Source organism: Helicoverpa armigera, chromosome 28 (genome assembly GCF_030705265.1).
Source record: "Helicoverpa armigera isolate CAAS_96S chromosome 28, ASM3070526v1, whole genome shotgun sequence".
Classification (NCBI taxonomy): domain Eukaryota; kingdom Metazoa; phylum Arthropoda; class Insecta; order Lepidoptera; family Noctuidae; genus Helicoverpa; species Helicoverpa armigera.
In genome coordinates this window covers 4,896,678-4,920,465 of record NC_087147.1, presented here as the reverse complement: position 1 = coordinate 4,920,465, position 23,788 = coordinate 4,896,678, and the positions used below count along the sequence as shown (strand labels likewise).

At 35.9% G+C, this 23,788-nt stretch overlaps 2 protein-coding genes across 5 annotated transcripts in view; one reads left to right on the top strand and one right to left on the bottom strand.

Annotated features, from left to right (window-relative positions):
* Positions 1–20,887, bottom strand: part of LOC110371484 (calpain-A) — a 49,663-nt gene extending 28,776 nt beyond the window's left edge. For 2 of the 4 annotated variants that reach the window (XM_064042426.1, XM_064042428.1), the window contains exons 1-2: positions 20,754–20,887; positions 13,486–13,909 (exon numbers count right to left, since the gene is read on the bottom strand). In XM_064042426.1, the coding sequence (XP_063898496.1) occupies positions 13,486–13,773 (288 nt within the window). In that variant the 5' untranslated portion in view covers positions 13,774–13,909; positions 20,754–20,887. Of the gene's footprint in view, positions 1–174; positions 319–12,629; positions 12,654–13,485; positions 13,910–20,753 lie in introns of those variants that run through there. The other 2 variants (XM_064042425.1, XM_064042427.1) reach the window with 2 other exon arrangements.
* Positions 20,888–21,033: 146 nt separating this feature from the next.
* On the top strand, positions 21,034–22,261 carry LOC110371483 (60S ribosome subunit biogenesis protein NIP7 homolog). The gene is made up of 3 exons (XM_021327768.3): positions 21,034–21,196; positions 21,446–21,738; positions 22,043–22,261. The coding sequence occupies exons 1-3, from the start codon at positions 21,141–21,143 to the stop codon at positions 22,234–22,236; spliced, it is 543 nt and encodes a 180-aa protein (XP_021183443.1). The 5' UTR covers positions 21,034–21,140; the 3' UTR covers positions 22,237–22,261.
* Positions 22,262–23,788: the final 1,527 nt, after the last annotated feature.

The following is a 23,788-nucleotide window of genomic DNA, read 5'->3' as shown; positions in this document are numbered from 1 at the left end:
CATTGAAACCATTGCATGTTATTGTAAATGTGCAACGAGAGATAACAACATAAAATTAGTTGTAAACACTCAATTTTCCTCTTGAAACTAACTTTACAAACACCTGTTTGTTTTAGAAAAAGAAAAAAAAATTACTCAAACAGAAATTATAAAAAAAAATACACAATCACTAACTTTCACAAATCACATTCCAAATTTAAAAAACCAGGCACTGAACACAGCCATTCATCCTAGTGTGAACACAATACTAAATAGGAAACTGTATGGAGGCCATAGATTATGATTGCAACGTTTCACAGTGATGTCATCTGTGGAGGCTTGCTAATTAAACCTGTGAGTTTTTCTGCCAAAGAGGTTGGTAATTGAGCATTGAGGAGTATAATGTTGTTTATGTTAAATAATTTTATTTGAATGGTTAATAATCTTTTTAATTACCTATAGTTAACAGTACATAAATAATAAAAATGTTCAGTAGGTTTGTATGTAGTGCTAAATATGTTATTTTTATTTTAAAAGTTTAAGGTAAAGTTATTTAGGTGATTTTTTCTTGTTATTCACAATTTAAAATTAACAAAAGGCTGTTTATTACTTACACCTATAGGTAACTTTAATTTACTGAATCATGCTTCAAGTATTCTATTAAGAATTCCACTTGAAAATTAGACATGCTGATTTAAATTGATGGATCTAGTTTTTTTTAAACCTGTTATTTGAATGTTTTAACCTTAGTTATGATAGAGAGGAACTAGATTTTGAATACACACTTATTATAATATCGAGAAGGAATTTAATTAAATAACTATTATTGGTCAGAAAACATGGTCATTGAGTTGTCTTACATCTCAAGATGGTATCATTTTTCTTAAAAAACATTGCAATTCACAACAGTATTATAACCTCCTTGCAGTTCCTATATTGGAGACATGTGAAGATCATATTACGAAATGAACCGGCAGCGAAAACACTGCGGTAGTAGGAACATTATACCATTACTATGTAGGTCACCAGACCACTTTCAAAGTTGTGACAAAAAACCGTACATCAAGGGATTACTGATCTAAAATCAATATTTTTCGGCACTTTAACTCTTCGCTAACTACGTAGTGGTCTATCAAAATAGGTGAGGTCATCACAAAGCCGGAGTTCACTGAAAATCGTAAGAATCTAAAGGAATGTTCTACTAAGATCGAATCCCACACGACACATAACTTCAAATTGTGAAGTTTATTAATAAACTATTAAACACACAGCACAGTAAGATATTCCACTGTATAAAACACAGATTTTAAGACTAATTTTCTAATAAATATTAGTTGAAATAATTAAAGAAATCAGAGAACAACCGTACCCAAAACTGTCTCACGTAAACTGACAGGAATACAACCGACTAAATAGAAGAGCTTTTATTGACTTGAGAGACGCGGTAATGACGTGACCTCTCGAACTAGGTCGGGTTACCGGCAAGATTATTGCCAGCACAGAGCATGACGTCAACTATAAAATGAGCTACATTGATTTCCTGCCGAGGTATTTTACTGTTTACATTTTTGGGTTTCCGATAATCGTTAACAATTCTTTCGTAAGTTTAAGATTAACAATAAATTGCCGTTAAAAACAAAATAAACCAGCTGCGTAAGAAAGCTTCAATATTTTGTCTTGTAACACTGGTTTCGATGACCTTGAAAACGAAAACTTGTTTTCATTGGAAATAAAAAACTTTTTACTCGACTGTGCGAATTGTAAGTTATTTTTTTTTATTTGTAGGTATTGAATGTTCTAAAATTTATTTACTTTTTGTTAATAAGATAGGAACCATTTTAGGAATTTTCCGGATAAAAGATTTTTATAGAAATGTAAGATCGGTTGAACCAGGAAAAGTACTTATGAGGATGTGTTAGGTCATTTAAAACCTACAGTTTATTTATAGGTAGTTAGGTATTATAGCGACATGTCATTTATCCAATTAGACCATGACATTGCCTTGTCGCGCATGTAGGTAAACAAACAAGACAACTATTCCCTAGGGTTTCCCGCCAATGTTTCTTTCTTTATTATAGTCCTACCTATTAATATTATTGTTTCCTTCTATATGTAATTTCATAGGTAACCCTGTAACCCACCTACATTAAATTAATATCAAAAAACAGTTTTTGATATTAGGGAGACACGTCTACATACGCTGTCTAACTAATCATCTACAATCCTGCCTGGATGAATAAAATGATGAGTAATTTAAGTAAATACAGAAATATTGCCTTTAGCACCTATATTTAAATGTCTGGGCACAGTTTAAATATCTTTACCGTGGTCTGGGCGACTGTGAATGTCGTAATTTTAAAACTTTTAGTCGTAAGACGTGGAAGAGACGCCTTCTTTGAGGTGGGCCATGCCTTCTCATGTTCTATATAATGACAACAGCTAATAGCAATTAATTATTACGGGTCGTAGAATTAATTCTCTTTGTTAATTTAGCTCTTCAATACTGTTTGGCAGTTGATACAATAGCTTAGATGTTTCTAGCTACTAGGAACCAGCACAAGTTTATAGGTTCCAGTAGGTAATAGACAAGACATACTTACATTAATGCAATGTAATATGAATCTGGAACACATGTTTGGGTCATTTAGAGTAAAACAGCATGACCAGTTTGAAACGTTTGTAGGAAGATAGGTATGTACTTATTTTCATTGCGTACTAAAATAACAAATGAGTTTAACAGCTAAGATTAAAATTCTAGAACAATCTAAAGATGCGCGTATCTTGTGAATCTTTAGGAAGATAGAGAGAGGAAGATATACTTTTGCATTTAAAATAATTAGAAGACATTAAGTGCTCGGTTTTAAAAGAAAACGTTTAGGGTATGAGACTACCTTGGTAACTTACTTTACTTACACCATAGTAATTTCGCTCCAATTCTGATTTGAAAAAATAAATATATTCAAAGTTACAAATAGGTACTAGCAGTTCAGTGATTATTAGGTACAAAAGTTTGTCTCCTGCCCAAATGACCGTGAAGGTTACTGTTATGGGAACCATTGTCTTCAAAACATAGGTAAGTACGTAATTACGTATTCAGATTTAAGTTCGTCTTTGTCCAAAATGGACATAACATTACTGAGTTATTTTCCTTGATTGGAGTTGCAATTGCTACAGGAAACTCGGTCGAAAATATCCAAAAATATATACCTAGTTAGGTACGTTGTCGTTGCAGTCAGAATAAATTAAATGAATTGAAAAATATTTTTATTATACTAATTTATACAGTTCCGAGAAATCAAGCTACAAAACTAACTACCTACCTATGGAAAATAGTGTAGGTAAAATTGATAATTCTCAATCACCTTTTCTTCATCATCCTCCGAGCCTTTTTCCCAACTATGTTGGGGACGGCTTCCAGTCTAACCAGATGTAGCTGAGTACCAGTGCTTTACGAGGAGCGACTGCCCTATCTGACCCCCTCAACCCAGATACCCGGGCAACCCAATACCCCTTGGTTAGGCTGGTGTCAGACTTACTGGCTGGCTCAGTCACGTTTTCTTGATTGAGACTTATTAGCGTCAAGTGCATTTTCCTTCTTTTGTATTATTTGGCACCTACTTTAAATGTCAGCGTTCCTAACAATAGTATCGAATTCTCCGATTTACCATAGGTACCTAGTTTTCTAACAAAGATTTTCCTGTTTCCTCTAGGCACAAAGATTTGGCAACAAACCAGGTTTCCCATGGATTTCCTATAATGGGCACGAGGCCATGTCTGCTATTCTCAACTATGTCAAACTATTAGATAACAATGGTTGGACGGCAACGATCGTCCATTACGGATACTAAAGGTTCCAATACCTAGTACAATGAGCCCAGAAAATACAAGTGTTATAAGTATGACCGCTATATTCGTCTATCCATCCCGTAGCTTTTCAACATTTTTTTGATGAAAACTGGTAGGTATGTTGGCGGTTATTTTTAGTTTTTATCTAGTTCAGGTAAATCTCAAGATAGTTCAGGGAATCACGTAAAAAATCACACAAAAAAATGTTATAATACGGCAAGTATGTTTGTACATTTGTTATAGTCGTCTTCTTGAAGCCGATGGTGCTTAGGAACTTAAAACTCAACTTAAAAAAAAGGATTTTACTTGCTGATTTAGCAGTCCTACTTATTTTGTGGCCGTCTAGGTACCTACGTAAAAAAAGGCTAAAATTACCCATTTGCCTTGAACTCAGATGACGAAGATTTACAAGTAAATTCATAATTAATTATCTTGTTTAGTCTACTATGTGAAGTCCGGTTTGGTTATGTTGTGGGCGGCAGTCATAGATGAACTTAGTTTTTTTTTAACTTATAGGTAGTAACATGTTATGATTGAATTAGTAACTTAGAAGTGATGACATGTTGATGACATTAAAAAGAGACGGGAGGTATTACCTACAATGAAATTGGCATAGTACATAAAATAAAACACAGGAGACGTTACATGAACTAAAGTAACTTACTATAAGAAATTTATAATATCTCATAAATAGACCTTATTGGCGTATTTTCAGTATTTACCGGTCAATTTATTTAAGTGACACGTTAGCGAATTATAGGAGTGATCAAATTTGAATGGATCTCATTTTAGTAAATGACAGTTGATCACAATCACAATAGATATGACACCAAACTCCATCGGGATTGTGGGAGCATTCAGCAATGACAAGGTACAGATTTGATTGAATGGTTCGTACACATACAAGTATAGACAAAGTTCGTGATGGCAATGACCTATGATATACGTTCACTAAGAAATGTACTGACGGAGATCTACGCTAAAACAAAAGTTTATAGTACTAATAGTGTGGGTGTTTCGCAATAGCAGGATCTTCAGTAGTTATTCTGAAAATACTGGTTCGTTTGCAGCTGTAAAGAAAACAAACAAATCTAAAAGCATTTCAGTTTTCAACGGATGCTTCACATATCTTCAAAAGCGATGCATTTAATTAAGTCTGTGATCTACCTAAGCGGAATCTGAGAATATTTTGAATTTGAGTAGTATAGGTACCTACGTAACTTCGAGTTATTCCCGATTTGTCATTAGTACCGTTTGGTCACCGCATTTTTCCATACACCAATTCCATATTCGTCATTCAAGCAAAATAAATAATTTATTATGAAAATTTTTAAATTAATTATTAGGAAATTGGGTAACTACATATATCATGAATTCGGTAATGCAGATAAATACAGCCATAAAGAAAATTGTTATATTTATTCAGCTAATCTAAGACAGTTTTTTCACGGTCACTATAATTTTATTATGTGGGTGCAGAGTTCATCTACCTATCCATTTACTCATAGGTACTTAATACTTATAGTAGGGGAGGCCTAGAAGGGATTTCGGGATTTACTCAAGCGCGGCAGATTAGTATATAGGGAGGTACCTATTACCCCATTTAACACCTCCACCAAATATAAGCCCTGTATATGCAGCCGCGCGTCTAGAATAAAGGATCAGATTAGTAAAAAAAAAAATATCATCTGACATTCTCCAGCGCGTCAGATTAAGATAGGGTAGGTTAGTTATATGCTAAAAAGTGTATATTCCACTAATCTGACAATTTGCGATTGACGATAAGAAGTAGGAAGGTTACAAACATGTAAAAAAAAAACGTCATCTTGACTTTCTCGAGCGCGGCTATTTTTTTTTTATTTTGAAGGGAGTAATTCAACGTTCACGAAAAATATAAAATCTGACGATTCCCGTAAGCCGAAGTAAGGAAAATTAATCAATAAAGTTTAAAGCGTGCAGCTACGTGATGCCGGTATTCTCCTCCCAAGTTTCTATTCCTCTCTCTCTTTTTTCAATTCAATTCATTTGCAATAAGTGTTAGTACATTCTGGGTCTTAAATAATCTACACTAATATTATAAAGCTGAAGAGTTTTTTTGTTTGATCTCGCTAATCTCAGGAAGTTACTGGTACATGGTATGCAGATATATTGTTTTTAACGAAGACGATTCATTTTATTGGATACTTTTGTTAAATACGTGTGCCTTCCAGTTGCATTGTTTGTCTATCGTGATACCGAGAAATGCCGTTTCGAATACTTCGCCTTTTTTATACAGGTCGTGGCAGGCCCGCCGCTAGCTGTTTGTTCGCCCGCGTGCAAAACTGATTTTGCCGCCCTACGACTACATACGTTTTGTCAAAAAATAAAAGGGAGGGGGGGGGCGGATCCAGGGGGTCCGGAAATTCATATCCATCTAACTTGTCCAACAGAAAAAAATATATACATGCACCGCTCTGATTGCAGAAAACCCACCTACTTTTGGATAAATAACTATTGCAATACATAACATACATTCACATAACTTTTTATTTACTTGAAATGTTCAGAGTAACCTACGCAGTCCTGGGTTAGCCCACAAGCAAACTAAGCAATTGCTTAGGGCATCAATGCAGTGCAATCATTACCCAAGTGGCTGATATGTATTGAAAGATTGTGATTAACTTAAACTACTTACTTAACGCACTTAAATATCTATAACAATGTTTAAAGTCAGTAAAATATGTTATTTGGTGGGTTTCCCGTTGAAAAGTCAACTTATAAGAGACATGCCATATGTAAGGAAGCGCGAGCGGAGCGAGCGCGAAAATTTTTTAGTCTAAGGACACAAAACCAATAAAAACCACTGTAAATTAACAAAGCAAAGTCAAAAATTAAGATATGCGATTTTTTCCTTAGAGTTTTGATGAAGTAAACATATCATAAAAAACCATAACGGACGTGCGCGAAAAATGTTTTTTCGGAATTGAATGCCTCAACAATTAAACAAAGATAAAATGCGACATCTGACATGAAGCCGCGAGCGCAGCGAGCTCGAAATTTTTTGGGGATGCAGAGGGTGAAACAGTCAAAAATAGGAGACGACCAAAGCTAGGGCGGCTTTTTCCGAAACTTTATTGGTTTAATTTTGCCGCCCCCTAAATAGCATTTGCCGCACGCTACGCCGCTATCTTAAATCGTTTTTAAGAATCTTTAATTTTGAAAATGTCCTTTCAACAGATGTACCTAACTGAAACCGGCAGTGTAAGTAATATTCTTAGCGCTATTGCTGTGTTCGGAAATATTGAAATCAAATCATTAGTAAAAAGATATTGTATTTTTTACATATTACGTGATAACTCGCTAGATTTGCCGCCCCCTAGGACGTGCCGCCCGCGTGCTGTGCACGCGCTGCACGCCCGCTTACGGCGGGCCTGGGTCGTGGTGGCCTAGTCATCCGGTTAACATTGGCTCTACTCTGCATAACGTGGTTCACAAATTACGCGCGTAGTGTCGCTTCATCAATGAAAGCAACTGCTATCTCTTTCTATCTGTTCTGCAAGAGTGGCAACGCGCAACTCTACTGGATGGTTTTAAACTAATAAATTAAGTCAAATTTATACGTATTTTTTTTTTGTATGAAATAGCTGGGAAAAAGGCTAGGCAGATTATTTAGATTTTAGATTTATCTATGTGTATTAAATTGAATAAAATTAGTTTTTGTAAGATTTACGCATAGATTATTTCCGTCAAGCCATGTTATTATAGATTCTATTGTATTGTTTATGACACATGTATATTTATCAATGTTATTATAATTAAATGTAATTATTATAGAAATGTATGTAATGTATGAGCAGATTGGTACACTCCGCTAATAGCAATGTCATATATATCATTGTATGTGCCTTCTTATCGAGAACAACCTTTATTATAACAGCTTTTATGAAATGTTTGTCCGTTCTGAGATATAGATCAAAAAGTGTGTAAAAGTTGATAGTACTTAGAAGACATACTCGTAGTAGCACTTAGATATTCCCTTAAAAACTTGAGATATCAATGGATTATTTAGTTTTAACTTTTACACACTTTTTGATATTAAAGGTTGTTCTAGATAAAAAGGCCTATACAATGATTTGTATGACATTGCTATTGGTGGAGTGTACGAGGTTCCGTATATTTGTGTCCATTGTCCTTTATGTTTTTCATACTTATTTGCTTATAAATAAAAGTTTTGTACTTCAAAGAATAGGTACATACTGGTTTATTTACTTGCAATTTTTTCAGTTCTTCAATTTGTTAAAAGGTTTGCAAAAAAACTTTCCATTGTCAGATTAAGCGAATTCCTCCAGATAATCGTCAGATTATAAGATGATTACGTTAAGGGTACATAAATGAACCATATATATCTTAATCTGACGCGCTCGAGTATTTCAAAATGGCGATTTTTTTTTGCAATTTCAAGTAATGGCCACGAGTTTAGGTCACGTCTAAATCGTCAGATTATTGCATAAGAGCCTTCGTTTTGGTTCACTTAACACCCCTTTTGATAATCTGACGCGCTCGATAAAATTATTTTTTTTCCCATTTTTAACCCTTACCTACTGCCACCCCCACCATGGAAACAGTCAGATTAATATACGTATGTTTTCAAAATGACGTAGGACGTGCATGCTATTAATATCTGACGCGCTCGAGTATGTCCATGCAACTGTTTTTTTTTACATTTTTGAAAGTTTATAGCCGCTCCACCCACCGATGAAAGTGTGTGTATGTCAGGACATTTTTTTCTTCTTATCATCTAAGCTTCGCAATCTAATAGGTCTCATTGACGCTCGAGTCACTCCCGATTTAGCACTCTCGCCTCCCCTACTATTAATAGCTTATTTGCCAGTAGTAAGTTCATAAGAAAATATGTGTAGGCCGAAAACTGATGTTTTTCTCACTAAACACCTCAAGCTCAGCGGAGTCAGCGGTCAACAACACGTGGCCACAAGACGGTAGTTAAAAATAAATTCCCTTTTTATTTCGCCAGTCGCATTCTCCACTAGTGATGTCAATAGCCCTTTTACGTAACTAGGTATGCAGATAGTTTGTTTTCTTATATTTTTGCGATTTTGTTTTCAAGTCCAATCTTTAGACAAATCAAAAAAACCGGCCAAGTGCGAGTCGGACTCGTGCACGAAGGGTTCCGTAAATTACAGTTAAATCAACCTATCTCAAAAACTATAAGAGATACTTTGATCAAACCAAAAATCGTTGAAAGAGTTAATTAGCATGCATCACCTCTATTTTTTTTAGAATTTTATACCCCGTAGTTATAAAAATAGAGGGGGGGGGGACATACTTTTTACGACTTTGAGAGCTGATATCTCAAAAACCGTTCACTTTAAGAAAAATGTTTTTTAGAAAACTTTATATCATTTTAAAAGACCTTTCCATTGATACCCCACACGGGTATGTACATCGAAAAAAAAAATTTCATCCCTCAGTTACATGTATGGGGGGCCCCACCCCCAATTCTTTTTTTTACTATTTAGTGTCATATTTTTGTAGCGGTTCATACAACACATATTCCCATCAAATTTCATCACTGTAGTACTTATAGTTTCCGAGTAAATCGGCTGTGACAGACGGACAGACGGACAGACGGACAGACGGACATGACGAAACTATAAGGGTTCCGTTTTTGCCATTTTGGCTACGGAACCCTAAAAATCCCCTTATAATGGTCTAAGTCGTTTCAGTTCTCCTGTTACATACGATTTTAGTGAAAAACCAAATAAATAATAAAATTTCAATTAACTATGTAATTAATTATTTACTATTATTTTATTAAAAATCGCAAACAAAAAATCCCTTTTCTCTGGAACTTTCCCTTTGCTTTGGCGAAAAGCTTACGTACGCCCTCTTCCCAAAATTTCCAGCCCCACTCTCCCCAGTCATTTCCGTCCAATCTCTATTCTTCCCTTCTTGTCCAAAGTGCTTGAGGCTTGTGCTCATAAGCAATTTGCGCGTTTTGTTTATACCAATAAACTTATGAGCCAGCATGAGCCGTGCATTAAACCAGAGATCCTCAAAAATACCTTGGTCAAAGTTTTAATCGATATCGAATCGATGACCAAGCATCCACAAAGTATAACTCATGCTCATCCAGAGATAGAAGTCTCCAAACATTCAAAAATATCCAAAATGTCCTCTACTCCAAAAAAAGACAATAATGTCACCTAAAACAACAATAATGTTACATTCAAAACAATATTTTGGCCAGTAATTACCAACTTGTCCCTTGGGCCATTTACGAAATTACGCAAGTGGTCCCATAACATAATATTATGTCATTCGCCCATGACATAAAAACTTCGTACTTATCAAGTTAACGCTATCTACTATAAATAAACATTAAGTTCACTTGTTTTAATTCAAAACTTGTTTCGCACTTTAGTTTCAAGTGGAGCACGTTTGAAGAGACCTTTGTTGTAAGCCTTACTGCCAAAATTGAAAGTAACTATGTGTATGTCTTATATATTTAGTTATTAAAAGGAATTATTAATTACAGTTGCAGTGTTCCTAATTTGTCAAGTCTGATGCCCATTTTCACCAACAGATACCTAAATTTAGGGATCCAATAAGAGCATTTAGGGAACACTTAATACGAATTTCGTTTTCACCAAAGCCTTTATTATTGGGGGAGCCCTTATTCTAACTGACACTTAGGGAAACGTTGAGAGATTGTTGGTGAAAACGGGCATGAATCTCAGTAATTTATCTATAAGCTTCAGACATTACTCAGCTGTACCTACTTATATAAAAAGAGGAAACATTTTTTTTGTAGCCTAAAAGCCCTCCGACGGTTGGGATACTAGACTATCCCCGACTTACATAGGCTATATTTTTTCCAGTTACGGGAATAAGTTTCTCCGGTACGCGGATGAAACCACTGAAAAGAGCTAGTAAAATATGAACTTCACCTCTTCATATTACGAGTGCATTAGCGTAGCATTAGCATATTGTAAAGATTGAATATTAGCTTGATAAACAAAGAACGTTTATAAAACTCTTTGAAGCGGTTTGTTGACCGCGCCCGAAACTATAATCCGAACGACCTTCGCGGTTATGAGAGAGATACCGATTGTGAGAAACATGTATATTGAGTACTACATATCTACGACTAGCTTCTGCCAGCGGTTTCACCCGCATCCCATGTGAACCTGTGCACGAACCCGGATAAAAAAGTAGCCTATAGCGTACCTCGATGAATGGGCTATCTAATACTGAAAGAATTTTACAAATCGGACCACTAGTTCCTGATATTAGCGCGTTCAAACAAATAAACAAATTCTTCAGCTTTATAATACTAGTATAGATATATAGTTTCATATTATATTGTACAATGTCAGGTCATGGCTTTGAACGACCTAGACAGCAGATGGCGATGGAATTGTAAACAGATATGATTTAATGCTCCCAAACCAAATAGGTATAGGTATGTATAAAAGTGAGTAGCCTGCGGTTTTATACACGTCTTGAGGGAAATACTCTCATCACCGGAAGAAGTTTTAAGGATAGATACTACATGTCTTTGTGCCAAATCTCAATCGGTTGGGCTGTTTTAATTACCAAAAGGTATCAATAAAGTAAGGAATTAAGGATAACTCATTATTATTCCACGAAGAACTAATTTATTTTTAAGGAAAAATGAGGAAAAACCGCATTTCAAAAATCCAAAAAGGTCACAACTTGCTCTATATTAAAGTAGCAGGAAAATTCAGACAGTCATACAAGGAAGGTGGAAAGTCCGATCCAATGACCTTAAATATCGTACAACTCCAAAAAATTTGCGAGTGTCATGTCATGACTAAATAGGCGTGGGTGCTTATCTTCATCGAAGAAAGAAGTCAATGGCGCTAAAATCATACGTCACAAAATGATTCAGATATCCTTGTGGTTTAATTAGGGTATACCCACATTTATCGACGCGGAATTGGCTCAAGCTAAGTGCGTGTCACCAGAGTTACTCGACTTGTTGGATACTTCAGATAGATATTCTGTATTAGGTACACCAATTTTACATAATACATACATACTTAATCTAGTTAAAGTAGGTGATATAATGGGAGGCCTTATCGCTAAGAGCGATCTCTTCCAGACAACCTTACCTATCAGCGAGTCAGTTGATCAGTTATACAAACGGCTCGTTTTGTCCGATGACGCGTAGTCCGAGCCGTGTCGATGCGAATGGTATTAGTAACACCCTTATTATGTACCTAGACTTAAAGGCTTTTTTGAACAGTATTAGCCGATTCCGTGTCGCTCTTTGTTAAAACACTGACATAGGTACTCAGCTGCATCTGGTTAGACTGGAAACCGAGCCCAAGATGGTTGGGAAAAGGCTCGGGAGATGATGATGAGCCGACTCCTCGACGTTAAATGTGGTAACACCCTTATGTTCAACGAACTTATGTTTGTATTAGTCATGATCATAGTATCTGAGTGAAGTGTATTGCAGTTTGCAGATGATATCAGAATAACTGAACGCAAGACTAATGAGTAATTAGCGCCTTTGTTTGTTCCTGTTAGCAAACAAGAAGTTAGTAATTGAATATTTGATGTTGTACCGTTTTGCGTGTACAGAACTTGTTCCTTACTTACTTATAGAGGTAGATACGTTGTAAAATATGGGATCACAGGCAGGCTTTTTGGCATAGACCCATTTGGAAGAAAACCCAGACGAATATATTAGAGCAAATTCTTTTAATTGTAGAAAGGCACTTAAGTACATACACTTTTTATAAACTTGAAAATAATTCAATAAATCATATACTTACATTAACTTCCACTGTATGTGTATGCTTGTAAATAAAAAAAATACAATTATCATCTTCTGTAAGTTAGCTTAATATTGTACACATTTGTTTCTAACGTTAAATAAAAGAAAAAAAGTTCGTCAGCGATTTTATAGTGCATAGACCTGCATTTGTATGTAAACCTGTTTCGTCGCTGGATCGGCAAAAGGGCTGGGATTAAAATAGCTGGACTGGTTCTTTACCATATCGAGAGCCACATTTCAGGTTCTTACAGTCTGGTTGTAAGGATTCGTTAAGTATGTATTAAAATCGTTATATTAAAAGGGTGTACTAATTTGTCGAGTTACTGAAAGCATGCTTGCGTGTAGTAGGTGTCCTAATTTACTATTTGTCAATTTCTTAGAGGTCAGGGTCAAGGTTGTGTTAAAACATTCATATTCACCAACACGTTCTACTGACCAGCATTACGTTGATATTTTCCTGAATCTTGATTACTTATGGGTTTTACCAAAACAATAAAAAATTGATGTATAATGTCGATTTGTAATTATGACTAAAACATTATCATGTTGGCAGTTTTTGCCAAAGTATTACGATGTGGTGACAAATTTTAGTCTAATGATCAAGATTTCATTTCACAAGATGTCAATGACATGATAAAATTTGTCGAAACAAATAAACTTTTATTACAAGTGTTGACAAGTAAAAGCTCTTGCCAAGAGGAACACTAAACATGTGAGATTCTCTCATTAAGACCGCTTCGTCATTTCCTTGCTCCTATAGATAGAACTAGCACGTTTATAGTAAGACTAACACATGGTCTTTACTACATCGTAAAGATTATACAGAAGCTATAAAACAGATGAAAGCTACTCACCACAGCATTCACATTGACAGCTGCGCAAACTTCTTCTATGACTTCCTCGACAGCCCCGCTTTCATATTCATCAGCAGGCAACGCTGGGTACAGCCTCATGTTCGTACTGAACATGGTATCATCTTCAGTTGGCAGCTTAGGGTACAGACTTCCATTGCCAAGTAGAGGCTCTTCTCCTTCTCCTCTCTCAGACCTTAGGAACCCTTTCGCAGCTTTCGCAGCAGCACTGGCCGTACGATGCCATCCCCAGCCATTGGCCTTAAAGTTCTTCGGATAATAATTAAACATTGTTAACACTTCACTGAACACTTGCACTAAACGTTCGAGAGTTATGTGCCGAAAATAATCACGTCTTCACTTCTCAGCGGGTGGACAGCGAATGAAGCTGTTGCTCGATTCCCGTGTTTATGCTTGTGTTTAAAATCTGTAACAAAGAAAGTTATCCCCTTGTAAATCATCGCAGATGTGGATGTAATGTGATTTTGGGAAAGTACGTGTGATTTGTAGTTTTCGGGAGCAGTAATATTGTGAGTTTATAAGTGGGTGATTCGTTACGATTTTTTTCTGGATGACTACATGACGTATAACATTGTACTGTTGCACGTCCACATGTACCTCTTGTCCCCTTCGTTCTAGAAGAAGAAAGGGTAGTAACAGTATAATATAAGTGAGTTCGATAATCTTTGGACGTAAATCACGAGACTCATCTTCGTTTATGGACAAATATAAAAAACCTACATAGGTGTATATACCATCATTATTTATACCTACATTACAGATCCATAAATCACAAGCTCTATTCGGTAATTTAGACAAAATGTGCGAAACTACAGCAATCAACCTTGATGTGGTTTATCATTTGTGACCGGTTGATGACGTCATAGTAATTGAGACTATTTCGATGATTCGCACAACTAATGGAAATGTGGTTTTTATCTTTCGTACTGCGGACGTCTTGTAAGTCTTGTGTGACGTATGGACGCAGTATGTTTTTATCTAAAACAAGTTGATTGTCGCGGTTCAGCTGTGTCTCATTGATTTCTTTCCGTACCTACCAGGCCAAAATATAGGTAGCCTAAACTTCCTCCCGTTTCTGGACAGAATATAGCCTAGTCTAGGTTCCTAATAGTGAAAAAAAATTCAAATCGGATAATTAATTTCGGAGCTGGAAAAGTTACAGACAAATTAATGTTTCCTCTTTACAATGTTAGTTTGTCAAGCGCGGATCCAGCCCTCAAAAAAGGTTGTGGTCACAGCTACTAGAAAATCGGCTAAGTACCTCATTAACAATCATGCAAGTCGTTTATGAACTTTTGAATTAAACTATTTTCTTTTTTCTGAGCATCAGGACTTTGGCATTAGGAAAGAAAATAAACTTAGGAGGAAGTCGGACCCGATTTAAAAAATATACCGGGACAGTCATTGCTGAAGCACCCTATATGGAAAGATTGCGAGTAGTATTTTTTTTGCGCGAGCGTAGCAAGCCGGAAAATTTTTAGATTTTGTTGTAGGTACCAAGTTATAAAACCAAAAGCGAAGACGCAGAATATAAGCGTATAAAGTTGCGCGAGCGAAGCGAGCGCAAAATTTTTGAGTTCTGTGCCACAAATTACCTAAAGAAATTATAAAAAAAGTACCGTGTAATTAAGAAGCGGTGAGCGTAGCGATCGCAAAATTTTGGAATCTTGGAACACGAAATCACCCAAACAAGTAAAAAAAGTAACCTCTGAGGGAAAAAACCGCGAGCGCAGCGAGCGCGAAATTTTTTTGAGTTTTGGAACAAAACAGTACCAAAACAACTAAAAAAATTAAAATAGTGCCTATTGTAAATAATAATAATTGTATGGTATTAGACAGCTGTGTTGCTGGGAAGTTTGTTCTTCACCGCTTCTTCTTAACCAGAAAGTGCTGAAAGAGGGCGTTATGGGGGTGCTATCCTCTTCTACTTTTAAATTTTAACTTAAACGAACGTTTTCGACATTGGACTCAAATCACCGCAAAGTGAAGAAGCCGCGAATTTTTTGAGTTTTGGGACACAAAAGTACCTCAAAAACTAAAGCTGTTAGAAAAAAAATATGGTGACCACGAATTAGTAAACAGCGGTCATAAAATTAAATGCAACAAAAAAAGTCTTAATTTGTTCCCTTGTGTTATGATCAGCCTATCGATTTCAAAAAACCGTAAAAGTGTGAGGTCACAAGTCTAATAAGGTTGTGGGCATGCCCATCTTGCCCACAACGGTGGATCCGCCCTTGTAGTTTGTATGAATATTAATTGAGAGGAGCCGTAGCCCTTAGGGTCGACCTTTTGAAGCGCTCTTATTGTGATGGCCCTTATTTATACAACGATAACCCAAGAACAATATTTCTTCTATTCATTCATCAGAAACATAAACTGTTTCTTGCAATCGTAAAATTAACATGAACCAGAATACAATGCTTATTAACCTTCATAACTCTTTCTGCAGTTGATAAAAAATTGCACGATTGTCATACACGTGCATTATCTGATTACAGTTTATCTTTGTTTTATGTTCATATGAGCATATATGAGCTTGTATGAGAATTTGAAGTGTGAGTGAGCAAATAACCTTGCATGCATGTTGTTACAAGGTGTGTACGCACGAAGACTTGATTAATTTTCGTGTCTAGGTTTTAAATAAGGACAATTAATTAAGTTTAAGGTGCACCTTTGTTTTCATGGGTGTGTAAAGGTTGGGCAAGGTGAGAGGTTATAGTGGTCATAGGACTCAAATTGCTGCAAAAGTAACATCGATGAGTTTAACAGCACTTTCAAACGAGTAGATTTTCTGCTCACATGTTTTTGAGCAGGTCTTGCGGGGGTGCGCGCGTATAAGAAACAATTGACGACTTTCGGTTCAAATGATGTCACGTCAAATTTTTGTCGCTCGGAATGTGTCGTGCGTAAAAACCCCCATCGGGAGATCGACTGGTGTGTAAGCACTATTAGTTACGTCATCATTAATTTAAGAGTCCAGCTCTTGTCGGTGCAGCTCCTTCCATTTACACCTATCTAGCGTCAACTCCTGAGCTTCCATATACGTCACAACCTTCACCTTTTCTTTAATTTGCTTGATGTAGCTATATCTTGGACGACCCCTTCCTCTCTTTCCTTCGACTTTCCCTTCCACGATGTTTTTGATAAAATCGTCGTGACGTATAAGGTGTCCCATCATTTTTCCTCTCCTATTCTCTATATTTTGCAATAGTTACGTAGTAACCATTAAATAATCTGTGCTATTAGTCAGTCCGTAAATATTAATTTGACACTTTCTTTTCCCTTAATCAGAGTAAATAGGTACTCATTATTACAGTTACACTAGTAAGTACCTACACATTAAAAAAAGTTTACTTTTACAAATCACATTGTCACTCACCGCAAATTGCTCTTATTTATAAAACGTCATAAGACCAAATTAAAACAAAATAAGGAACTTCATGAACGTAATGGAAATAATTAAAAACATGCTTGTAACATGTTCTTTAATACATATTAAGATGCTCGTATTTCTATGAACTAAATTCATTCTGTATAATATCTTGCAACTGATTCTTAGTTTGTCGTTTTATTTTTAGACGTGGAAATGTATGAAAACTGTTTATATAGGTACTGTAAAATAAAACGGATGTTTTGTTTGTTAGAATGAAATAAATCCACAATTCTCTAGCTAGATATTCAAAGTGGAAATTTAGGCTTGAGAAAAAATCGGAATGGCCAAATTCCCACTGGATAGGTATTATAAAATTGCCAACGATACTCTGCCCACTCTGGTTTTTACATCAAAACAACTTACACCGGCGAAACATGTTAAAAACTTATACCTGATGTAACATCTTGTATTAGGTACCATACCTTGTTTCTAGCAAATAAAATTTATTATTTCTTTAATCTAATCCCTGGGCTACTTTTTATCTAATCCCCTAGGGACGCGGGAAAAACCCTAAAAAAGCTATTTTGCAATAGTTTTAGCTACAATTTGTCACCAATTATCATATTCGCAATACATTTTACAACTTCTATAAATGGCAATGTGGCGTGTTTAACAAAAACAAACAATAGTAAGTATTTTCGTCATTTTTAAGGTGTAATAAATTCCGTTGCAAACTTAGGGAGTGACCAAAAAAATAGGGCGAATTTTGCCACTCCCTTGTAAACATGTCGTCATCACGACCTCTTTGCTCTATGGTACATTCAGTTTAATTACTGGGATTAAACCTACGTAGTATACTGTAGTCTATTGTTTATGGCACTTTAGGGAACGCTTTTGTTTTTATTGACAGGTCTAATATTACTGTAATCTATGGAGGTTTTTCTTGCGTCCAGAGGGAATTCCATAACTCACAGTGACAAACGTTAGGATAGAATTATGGCGATTATCCAATTATTATCAATCACTGAGTTTGTAACTGAGCCATTTAAGCAAAACTAGAGAGAGATGTGGAAGTAGTATCCCGCCATATCTGACCCACAAGAAGGTGGATAAGTTGACGATACTAAAATGACTTCCCATGTCTAAAAAATATCCATATTATGCCATCACGTGTCATATTATGCCATCCATATTATGATATCACAAAAACTGCAATGATGTTCGTCCATTATACGTCATTATCTCACTACAAAAAATAATATGACCACTTGTTGCGCACGTATACTGAGATTTCCTCAACCTTGTTCCTTCTACGGCTTTATCATATAAGGCGTTTATAGCATTAAGTATGTATACTATACTATACCTATTTACTTAATCTCAACACAGATGCCTTGCATAATAATAAGTTAACGTCATCTGCCTGATTCATAGACAATGACGTATCAGCTATGCGTAGAAGATTGTGAATAGCATGACTTGATGACTTATCAATAAAATTATCAGTCATACTATAATGAAAGGGTGCTTCAGTCATTTGTCCGGGATTCCCCAGATTTTGAGGGTATTTAGGAGCCCTCTAGAACGTTCTGAAAGGGCCAGAACTGTCCCAGTTGTTGTTCGCAGTATTTAACTGTTTGGGCTGTCATTTTATGTCTTGTCCTACGTAAAAATAGTTTTTGCAATGCTTAGCCACGGCTTAACGAGTTCAATGATGGCAGCCCTATCTTCTTCTTCTTCTTTCGTGTCGATGACATGTCTTGAGGGTCATAGTATTAAGTTTGTCTATATATTGTAAATATATTGAATACCGTGAACCATAACATGATTAAAGCGTCTGCGATATCTTTTGTATGCACGTCTTGACGATGATTACTACTAAACGGAATGCGTTAGATGCGCATTGTGTTGTAGGTTTTCATTGACTCGGTAAGAAAATTATTAGGAAATCTCTGGGTCTTCTAGACCTGGGTCTTGTTCTCACCTGAGTGGATTCAACCGGATAGAAGTAGCCTGTAGGCTCCCGAAATGGGCTACTTAACAAGAAAAAAATTTTGCAAATGCCCAAGTAGTTTCTGAAATTGACGCGTTCTAGTAAACAAACTTTCGGCTTTACAGTAAGTATTGGCATAGATTTCCATCATTTGTAGATTTTACTGCATTGGAATCAATCAAGATAAGGACTATCGCTCAGTAAGTAGATACCTAGATATACTTTAAGCGGAGTTGCGCTCCCTACAAGTCAATTGAACGAGATTAAATTAGAATAAAATACACAGACGTCGCGTCGGGAGGAAATATACTGGTGCAACTGGGTAGACTGTTTATTTAATGAAGTTTGCAGATGAAGCCATTTGTTGAGTGCATTTGTTACATAAGTTCACGTGGTTCAACATGCGTTGTTGTCTAGTCGTAAAACTGCAGTAAGGAGGTAGTTACTGATTGATTAGTGGCCAGTGTTTAATTTTTGGATGCATGTATTCCAATGAATGGCTGAGGCTAAGTCAACAACGTTACAGTTACAGTTACTACAGTTAAGGTTACAGCAAAAACGTCAGTTTTTCTTAAGACAACTGTTTAGGTACTTTGAAAATAGGGATAAATAAGAAAATTCATAGTAAACAGTTGTTTTAAGAAAACGACGTATATGATGTCGGTGAACTTGGGCATGAAAGATTCCGGAAAAAAGTCCTCGTTTGACATTACATTTTAATGAACAACAAATCATATTATATTTAAATTATGTATTCGATATCTACATTGACATTTATTATCAGACACTGATGAACACAGATGTTGCCTAAGAGCGCTTTCACACAAGCGGATTTTAAGCGGGACAACGCTCGCTCGATTCGTACAGGCGGTCTTGCGCGGATACAAATTATGAGACATAGGTATCGCTTCTACTAGTTAGGTATGGTAACTTATCCGTAATTCATTAGAAGCCACTATATTCCTTGTAAGCGCTTGTGGCTCATTCATTTACATACCTAGGTAGGACTAGGTACCTACTTTAGGTCAGTTACGCGCAGGACCGACATTAACGTGCTCTCCGATGCACGGATGCATCAATCATCAACTTCCAGTTTCTGAGACCATAAAGCGATTTTGACCTGACTCAGGAATCGACCCTGAGTCCCCGTGCACTACCTACCGCTTTATGTGACTACTAGACCCAGGAGGTAGGTCTATCTACAAAGGATTAATTAGGAACATAGGTAATTGTTACGTTCATAAAAAAGGTATTATAGGTACAATAGGTAGGTAAAATCACCCAATGTAAACAAGTAATTTGTTTCTGTTTACCGATACTAATATCCAATTTAGTGCAATACGCGATAAGAATTCATTCTGTTTGATAAGTTGATAAGTCAACTCAAACAAGATAAAAACCTAATAAAAAATGGGTGTGACAAACTTGCACTTTCGTGCGATAATTTAAAATTCGAATAAAATTGTTACGAAAAGTCAAAAAAGGTTTTGTTAAATATCTACTACCCTTTATTTACATACTTATTTTAACGAACGAGATCTGCTTACTAAATATTTTGTTTACTTATTTGTATCAGGCATTTCTGTGATGAAAATATAATGAATTTAAAAGTAATTCTAAGTAAACGGATATCCTCCGAATATATTAGTTGTTTGTTGTCATCACGTGCAGTACCTAATCAGACATTCACTTGGTAATTTCAGGGTCGCGAAACAAAAACAGATGTGCTAAATGCACAGTTAACAGAACACAGTCCGTTAATAATTTACTCTTCTCGAACTGCTTTAACTAGCAAATCTTATTAGGAAAGTTTTTTAATTCACAAAAAAAATTTAAAGGATAAAAAAAGTTAAGACAACAAAGAAAAATGCAAAATAAACTTACCACCTATCTCTCCGGCAACTGGTGAACGATTTCCTTGAATGACTCAGATTTTGGTTGGAACGAGTGATCTATGAACTGTGAGAGCCAAGGTTAATACTTCATTCATTACTGGCGTTCGGAAGTGATAAGCGGATACATTTGTCTTATTTACATTATTATACAGTTTTTAGTACTAAAATGAATATTTTTTCATATGGAAAACCTATATCGATATTAATTTGTTTGTTTCAGATGCGGAGGTCACAACTTGTAAACAGTAAAGAAGTGGATGGTTTCTGAACGAACTTGTAGTTGCTGTCAAATGTGTCAAAAGTTGTCGGGAGTTGTCAAAAGCGAAAGCCACACGTGTTTTTATTATTGTTAGAAGAATAGTTAAAATTAATTAAAATGAAGGTATTATCAGAAGAGAGGACGCGAATTTTATTCGAAAAGCTAACTAAATAGTAAGTTTTCATTAAACCTTATACTTTTATACATAAAAAAGCAACATTGTGCAAGATTTGTTTCAACGCGTGCCGAACTCAGTTTAAGCTTAGATAAACTGTGTTATAACCTCTTGTTTTACAAATAATCGCTGCAAAATCTTCGCCATTGAGCAGAAATACTCTATATTACTTTTATAAGTTACCCAATATTTCTACAAAGGTCTGCACCATAACAACCTACATAAAAATGTTTACTTATTTTTTCAGCATTGGAGTGAACGTGAAGCTCCTTATTGACCGGCCAGATGGTACCTACTGCTTCAGAGAAAAGAAAGATCGCGTCTACTACATATCAGAGCGCCTCCTACATTTAGCACAAACTGTGAAACCAGATAATTTAATAGCTGCCGGAACTTGTTTTGGAAAGTTCACTAAGACTAACAAATTTAGGCTGCATATTACTGCATTGACATATATCGCTCCGTATGCGCCTTACAAGATATGGGTGAAGCCTTCTGCGGAACAACAGTTTTTATATGGCCATCATATTATTAAGAGTGGTAAGGATACCTTTACATTTTAGATTATATGCTACCTAATTTAATTTGTATTGATATTTTAAAGTGGTATTGTATATTTTTGGCTTGTGTAAGAGGGTTCTCTGAAATCACAGAGCTAGTTCCCCAAATAACTTCACTGCAACTACATTGCAATGACTATGTTTGTATTGTTATAAGATAGAATTTGGAAAGCAATGACTGTTTCGAGTTATTTGTGCCAAAATTGACATGTTTCTCTTTTCAAAAGCAATTTAGGTATACACTGATTATTTTTCACTTCAAAACATTTTATTTAATTTTCCAGGTCTAGGCCGCATAACAGAAAACACACCAAAAAACCACGGTGTAGTAGTGTACACAATGTCAGATATCCCCATAGGGTTTGGTGTAGCTTCACGGACAACAGCTGAGTGCAGACACGCAGACCCACTAGCCACCATTGTGTTCCACCAGGCGGACGTCGGAGAGTACATCCGCTCTGAGGATACTCTTACATAGTGGTTAATAAATAGGTTTTACTTTAGATTGTGTTTTATTAGTAAAAATATACCCATAAAACACTTCAGCCTTATCCTTAACATTGGAGGAATATTTATTGCTATCTCATAGTTAAGAGAGGGTCCTATAATATCTTCCAGATATTCTATAATTTTAATTTTGAATAAATTGATCAGTTTCAGTTTTTGAGGATACGAACTGGAAGCTCCATCTTACATTTTCAGCAGTCACCTAAATCTACTATGTCAATCGTAGTTCTATACATTCGAAAGGCTTTGTTCTCAATTTACATTTAATAAGTCTTAAGCGGGTGTTTTATTTTATTGATGTGACTATTTACGTCCCAAAACACCACGGAGTAGTAGTGTATACAATGTCAGACATCCCCATAGGGTTTGGTGTAGCTTCACGGACAACAGCCGAGTGCAGACACGCAGACCCACTAGCCACCATTGTGTTCCACCAGGCGGACGTCGGAGAGTACATCCGCTCTGAGGATACTCTTACATAGTGATTAATAAATAGGTTTTACTTTAGAATGTGTTTTATTTTATGTTGTTATTCTTCCTGCAGAAGTGCACGTTTAGCACAGAGTTTAAACTTTGCGTAAGTAGGTTTACATACCTAACATTAGAGGAGTATTTATTGCTATCATAGTTTATGAGAGAGTCATAATATTTTTCAGATATTCTCTAATTTTTATTTTTATTAGATTTTTGACCAGTTTCATCTGAAAGGAACTGATAGCACCATCTCACATTTTCAGCAGTAAGTCAAACTTACTGATGTCAATCGTAGTTCTGTACATCCAAGCTACATGACACTGTTTTCAACCAACATTTAATTAGTCCCCTAACTATCATGGTGTTTCATTTTATTGATGTGCCTATTTACACGTCCAAAACACCACGGCGTAGTAGTTTACACAATGTCAGATATCCCCATAGGGTTTGGTGTAGCTTCACGGACAACAGCCGAGTGCAGACACGCAGACCCACTAGCCACCATTGTGTTCCACCAGGCGGACGTCGGAGAGTACATCCGCTCTGAGGATACTCTTACATAGTGGTTAATAAATAGGTTTTACTTTAGATTGTGTTTTTTTGTTTAAAAGCAATTCAACCTTATCCCAAGTCTTGTATAAAGTCACCTGTAGCACTGAAATAAGATATCTGTGATTTTTAAGTGTAAAGTTTGCCAGTAGCTAGCTAGAGATATAGTTAAAACTGGTGGGATGTTTTTTGCTATACTAGTTAAAGAGAGTCATATAATATCTTCAAGACATTTTATGGTTTTTAGACATTTCAATTCAATTTTAAATAAATTCCAGTGTCTAGAAGGTAGGTAGATCAAGTTGCGCCATCTTGCATTTTCAGCAGTAACCTAAACTTACTGATGTCAGTCGTAGTTGTACACATTTATAGGCTTTGTTTCCGAATTACATTTAATAACTCTTAAGCGGGTGTTCTATTTCATTGATGTGTCTATTTACGCCCAAAACACCACGGAGTAGTAGTGTCCACAATGTCAGACATCCCCATAGGGTTTGGTG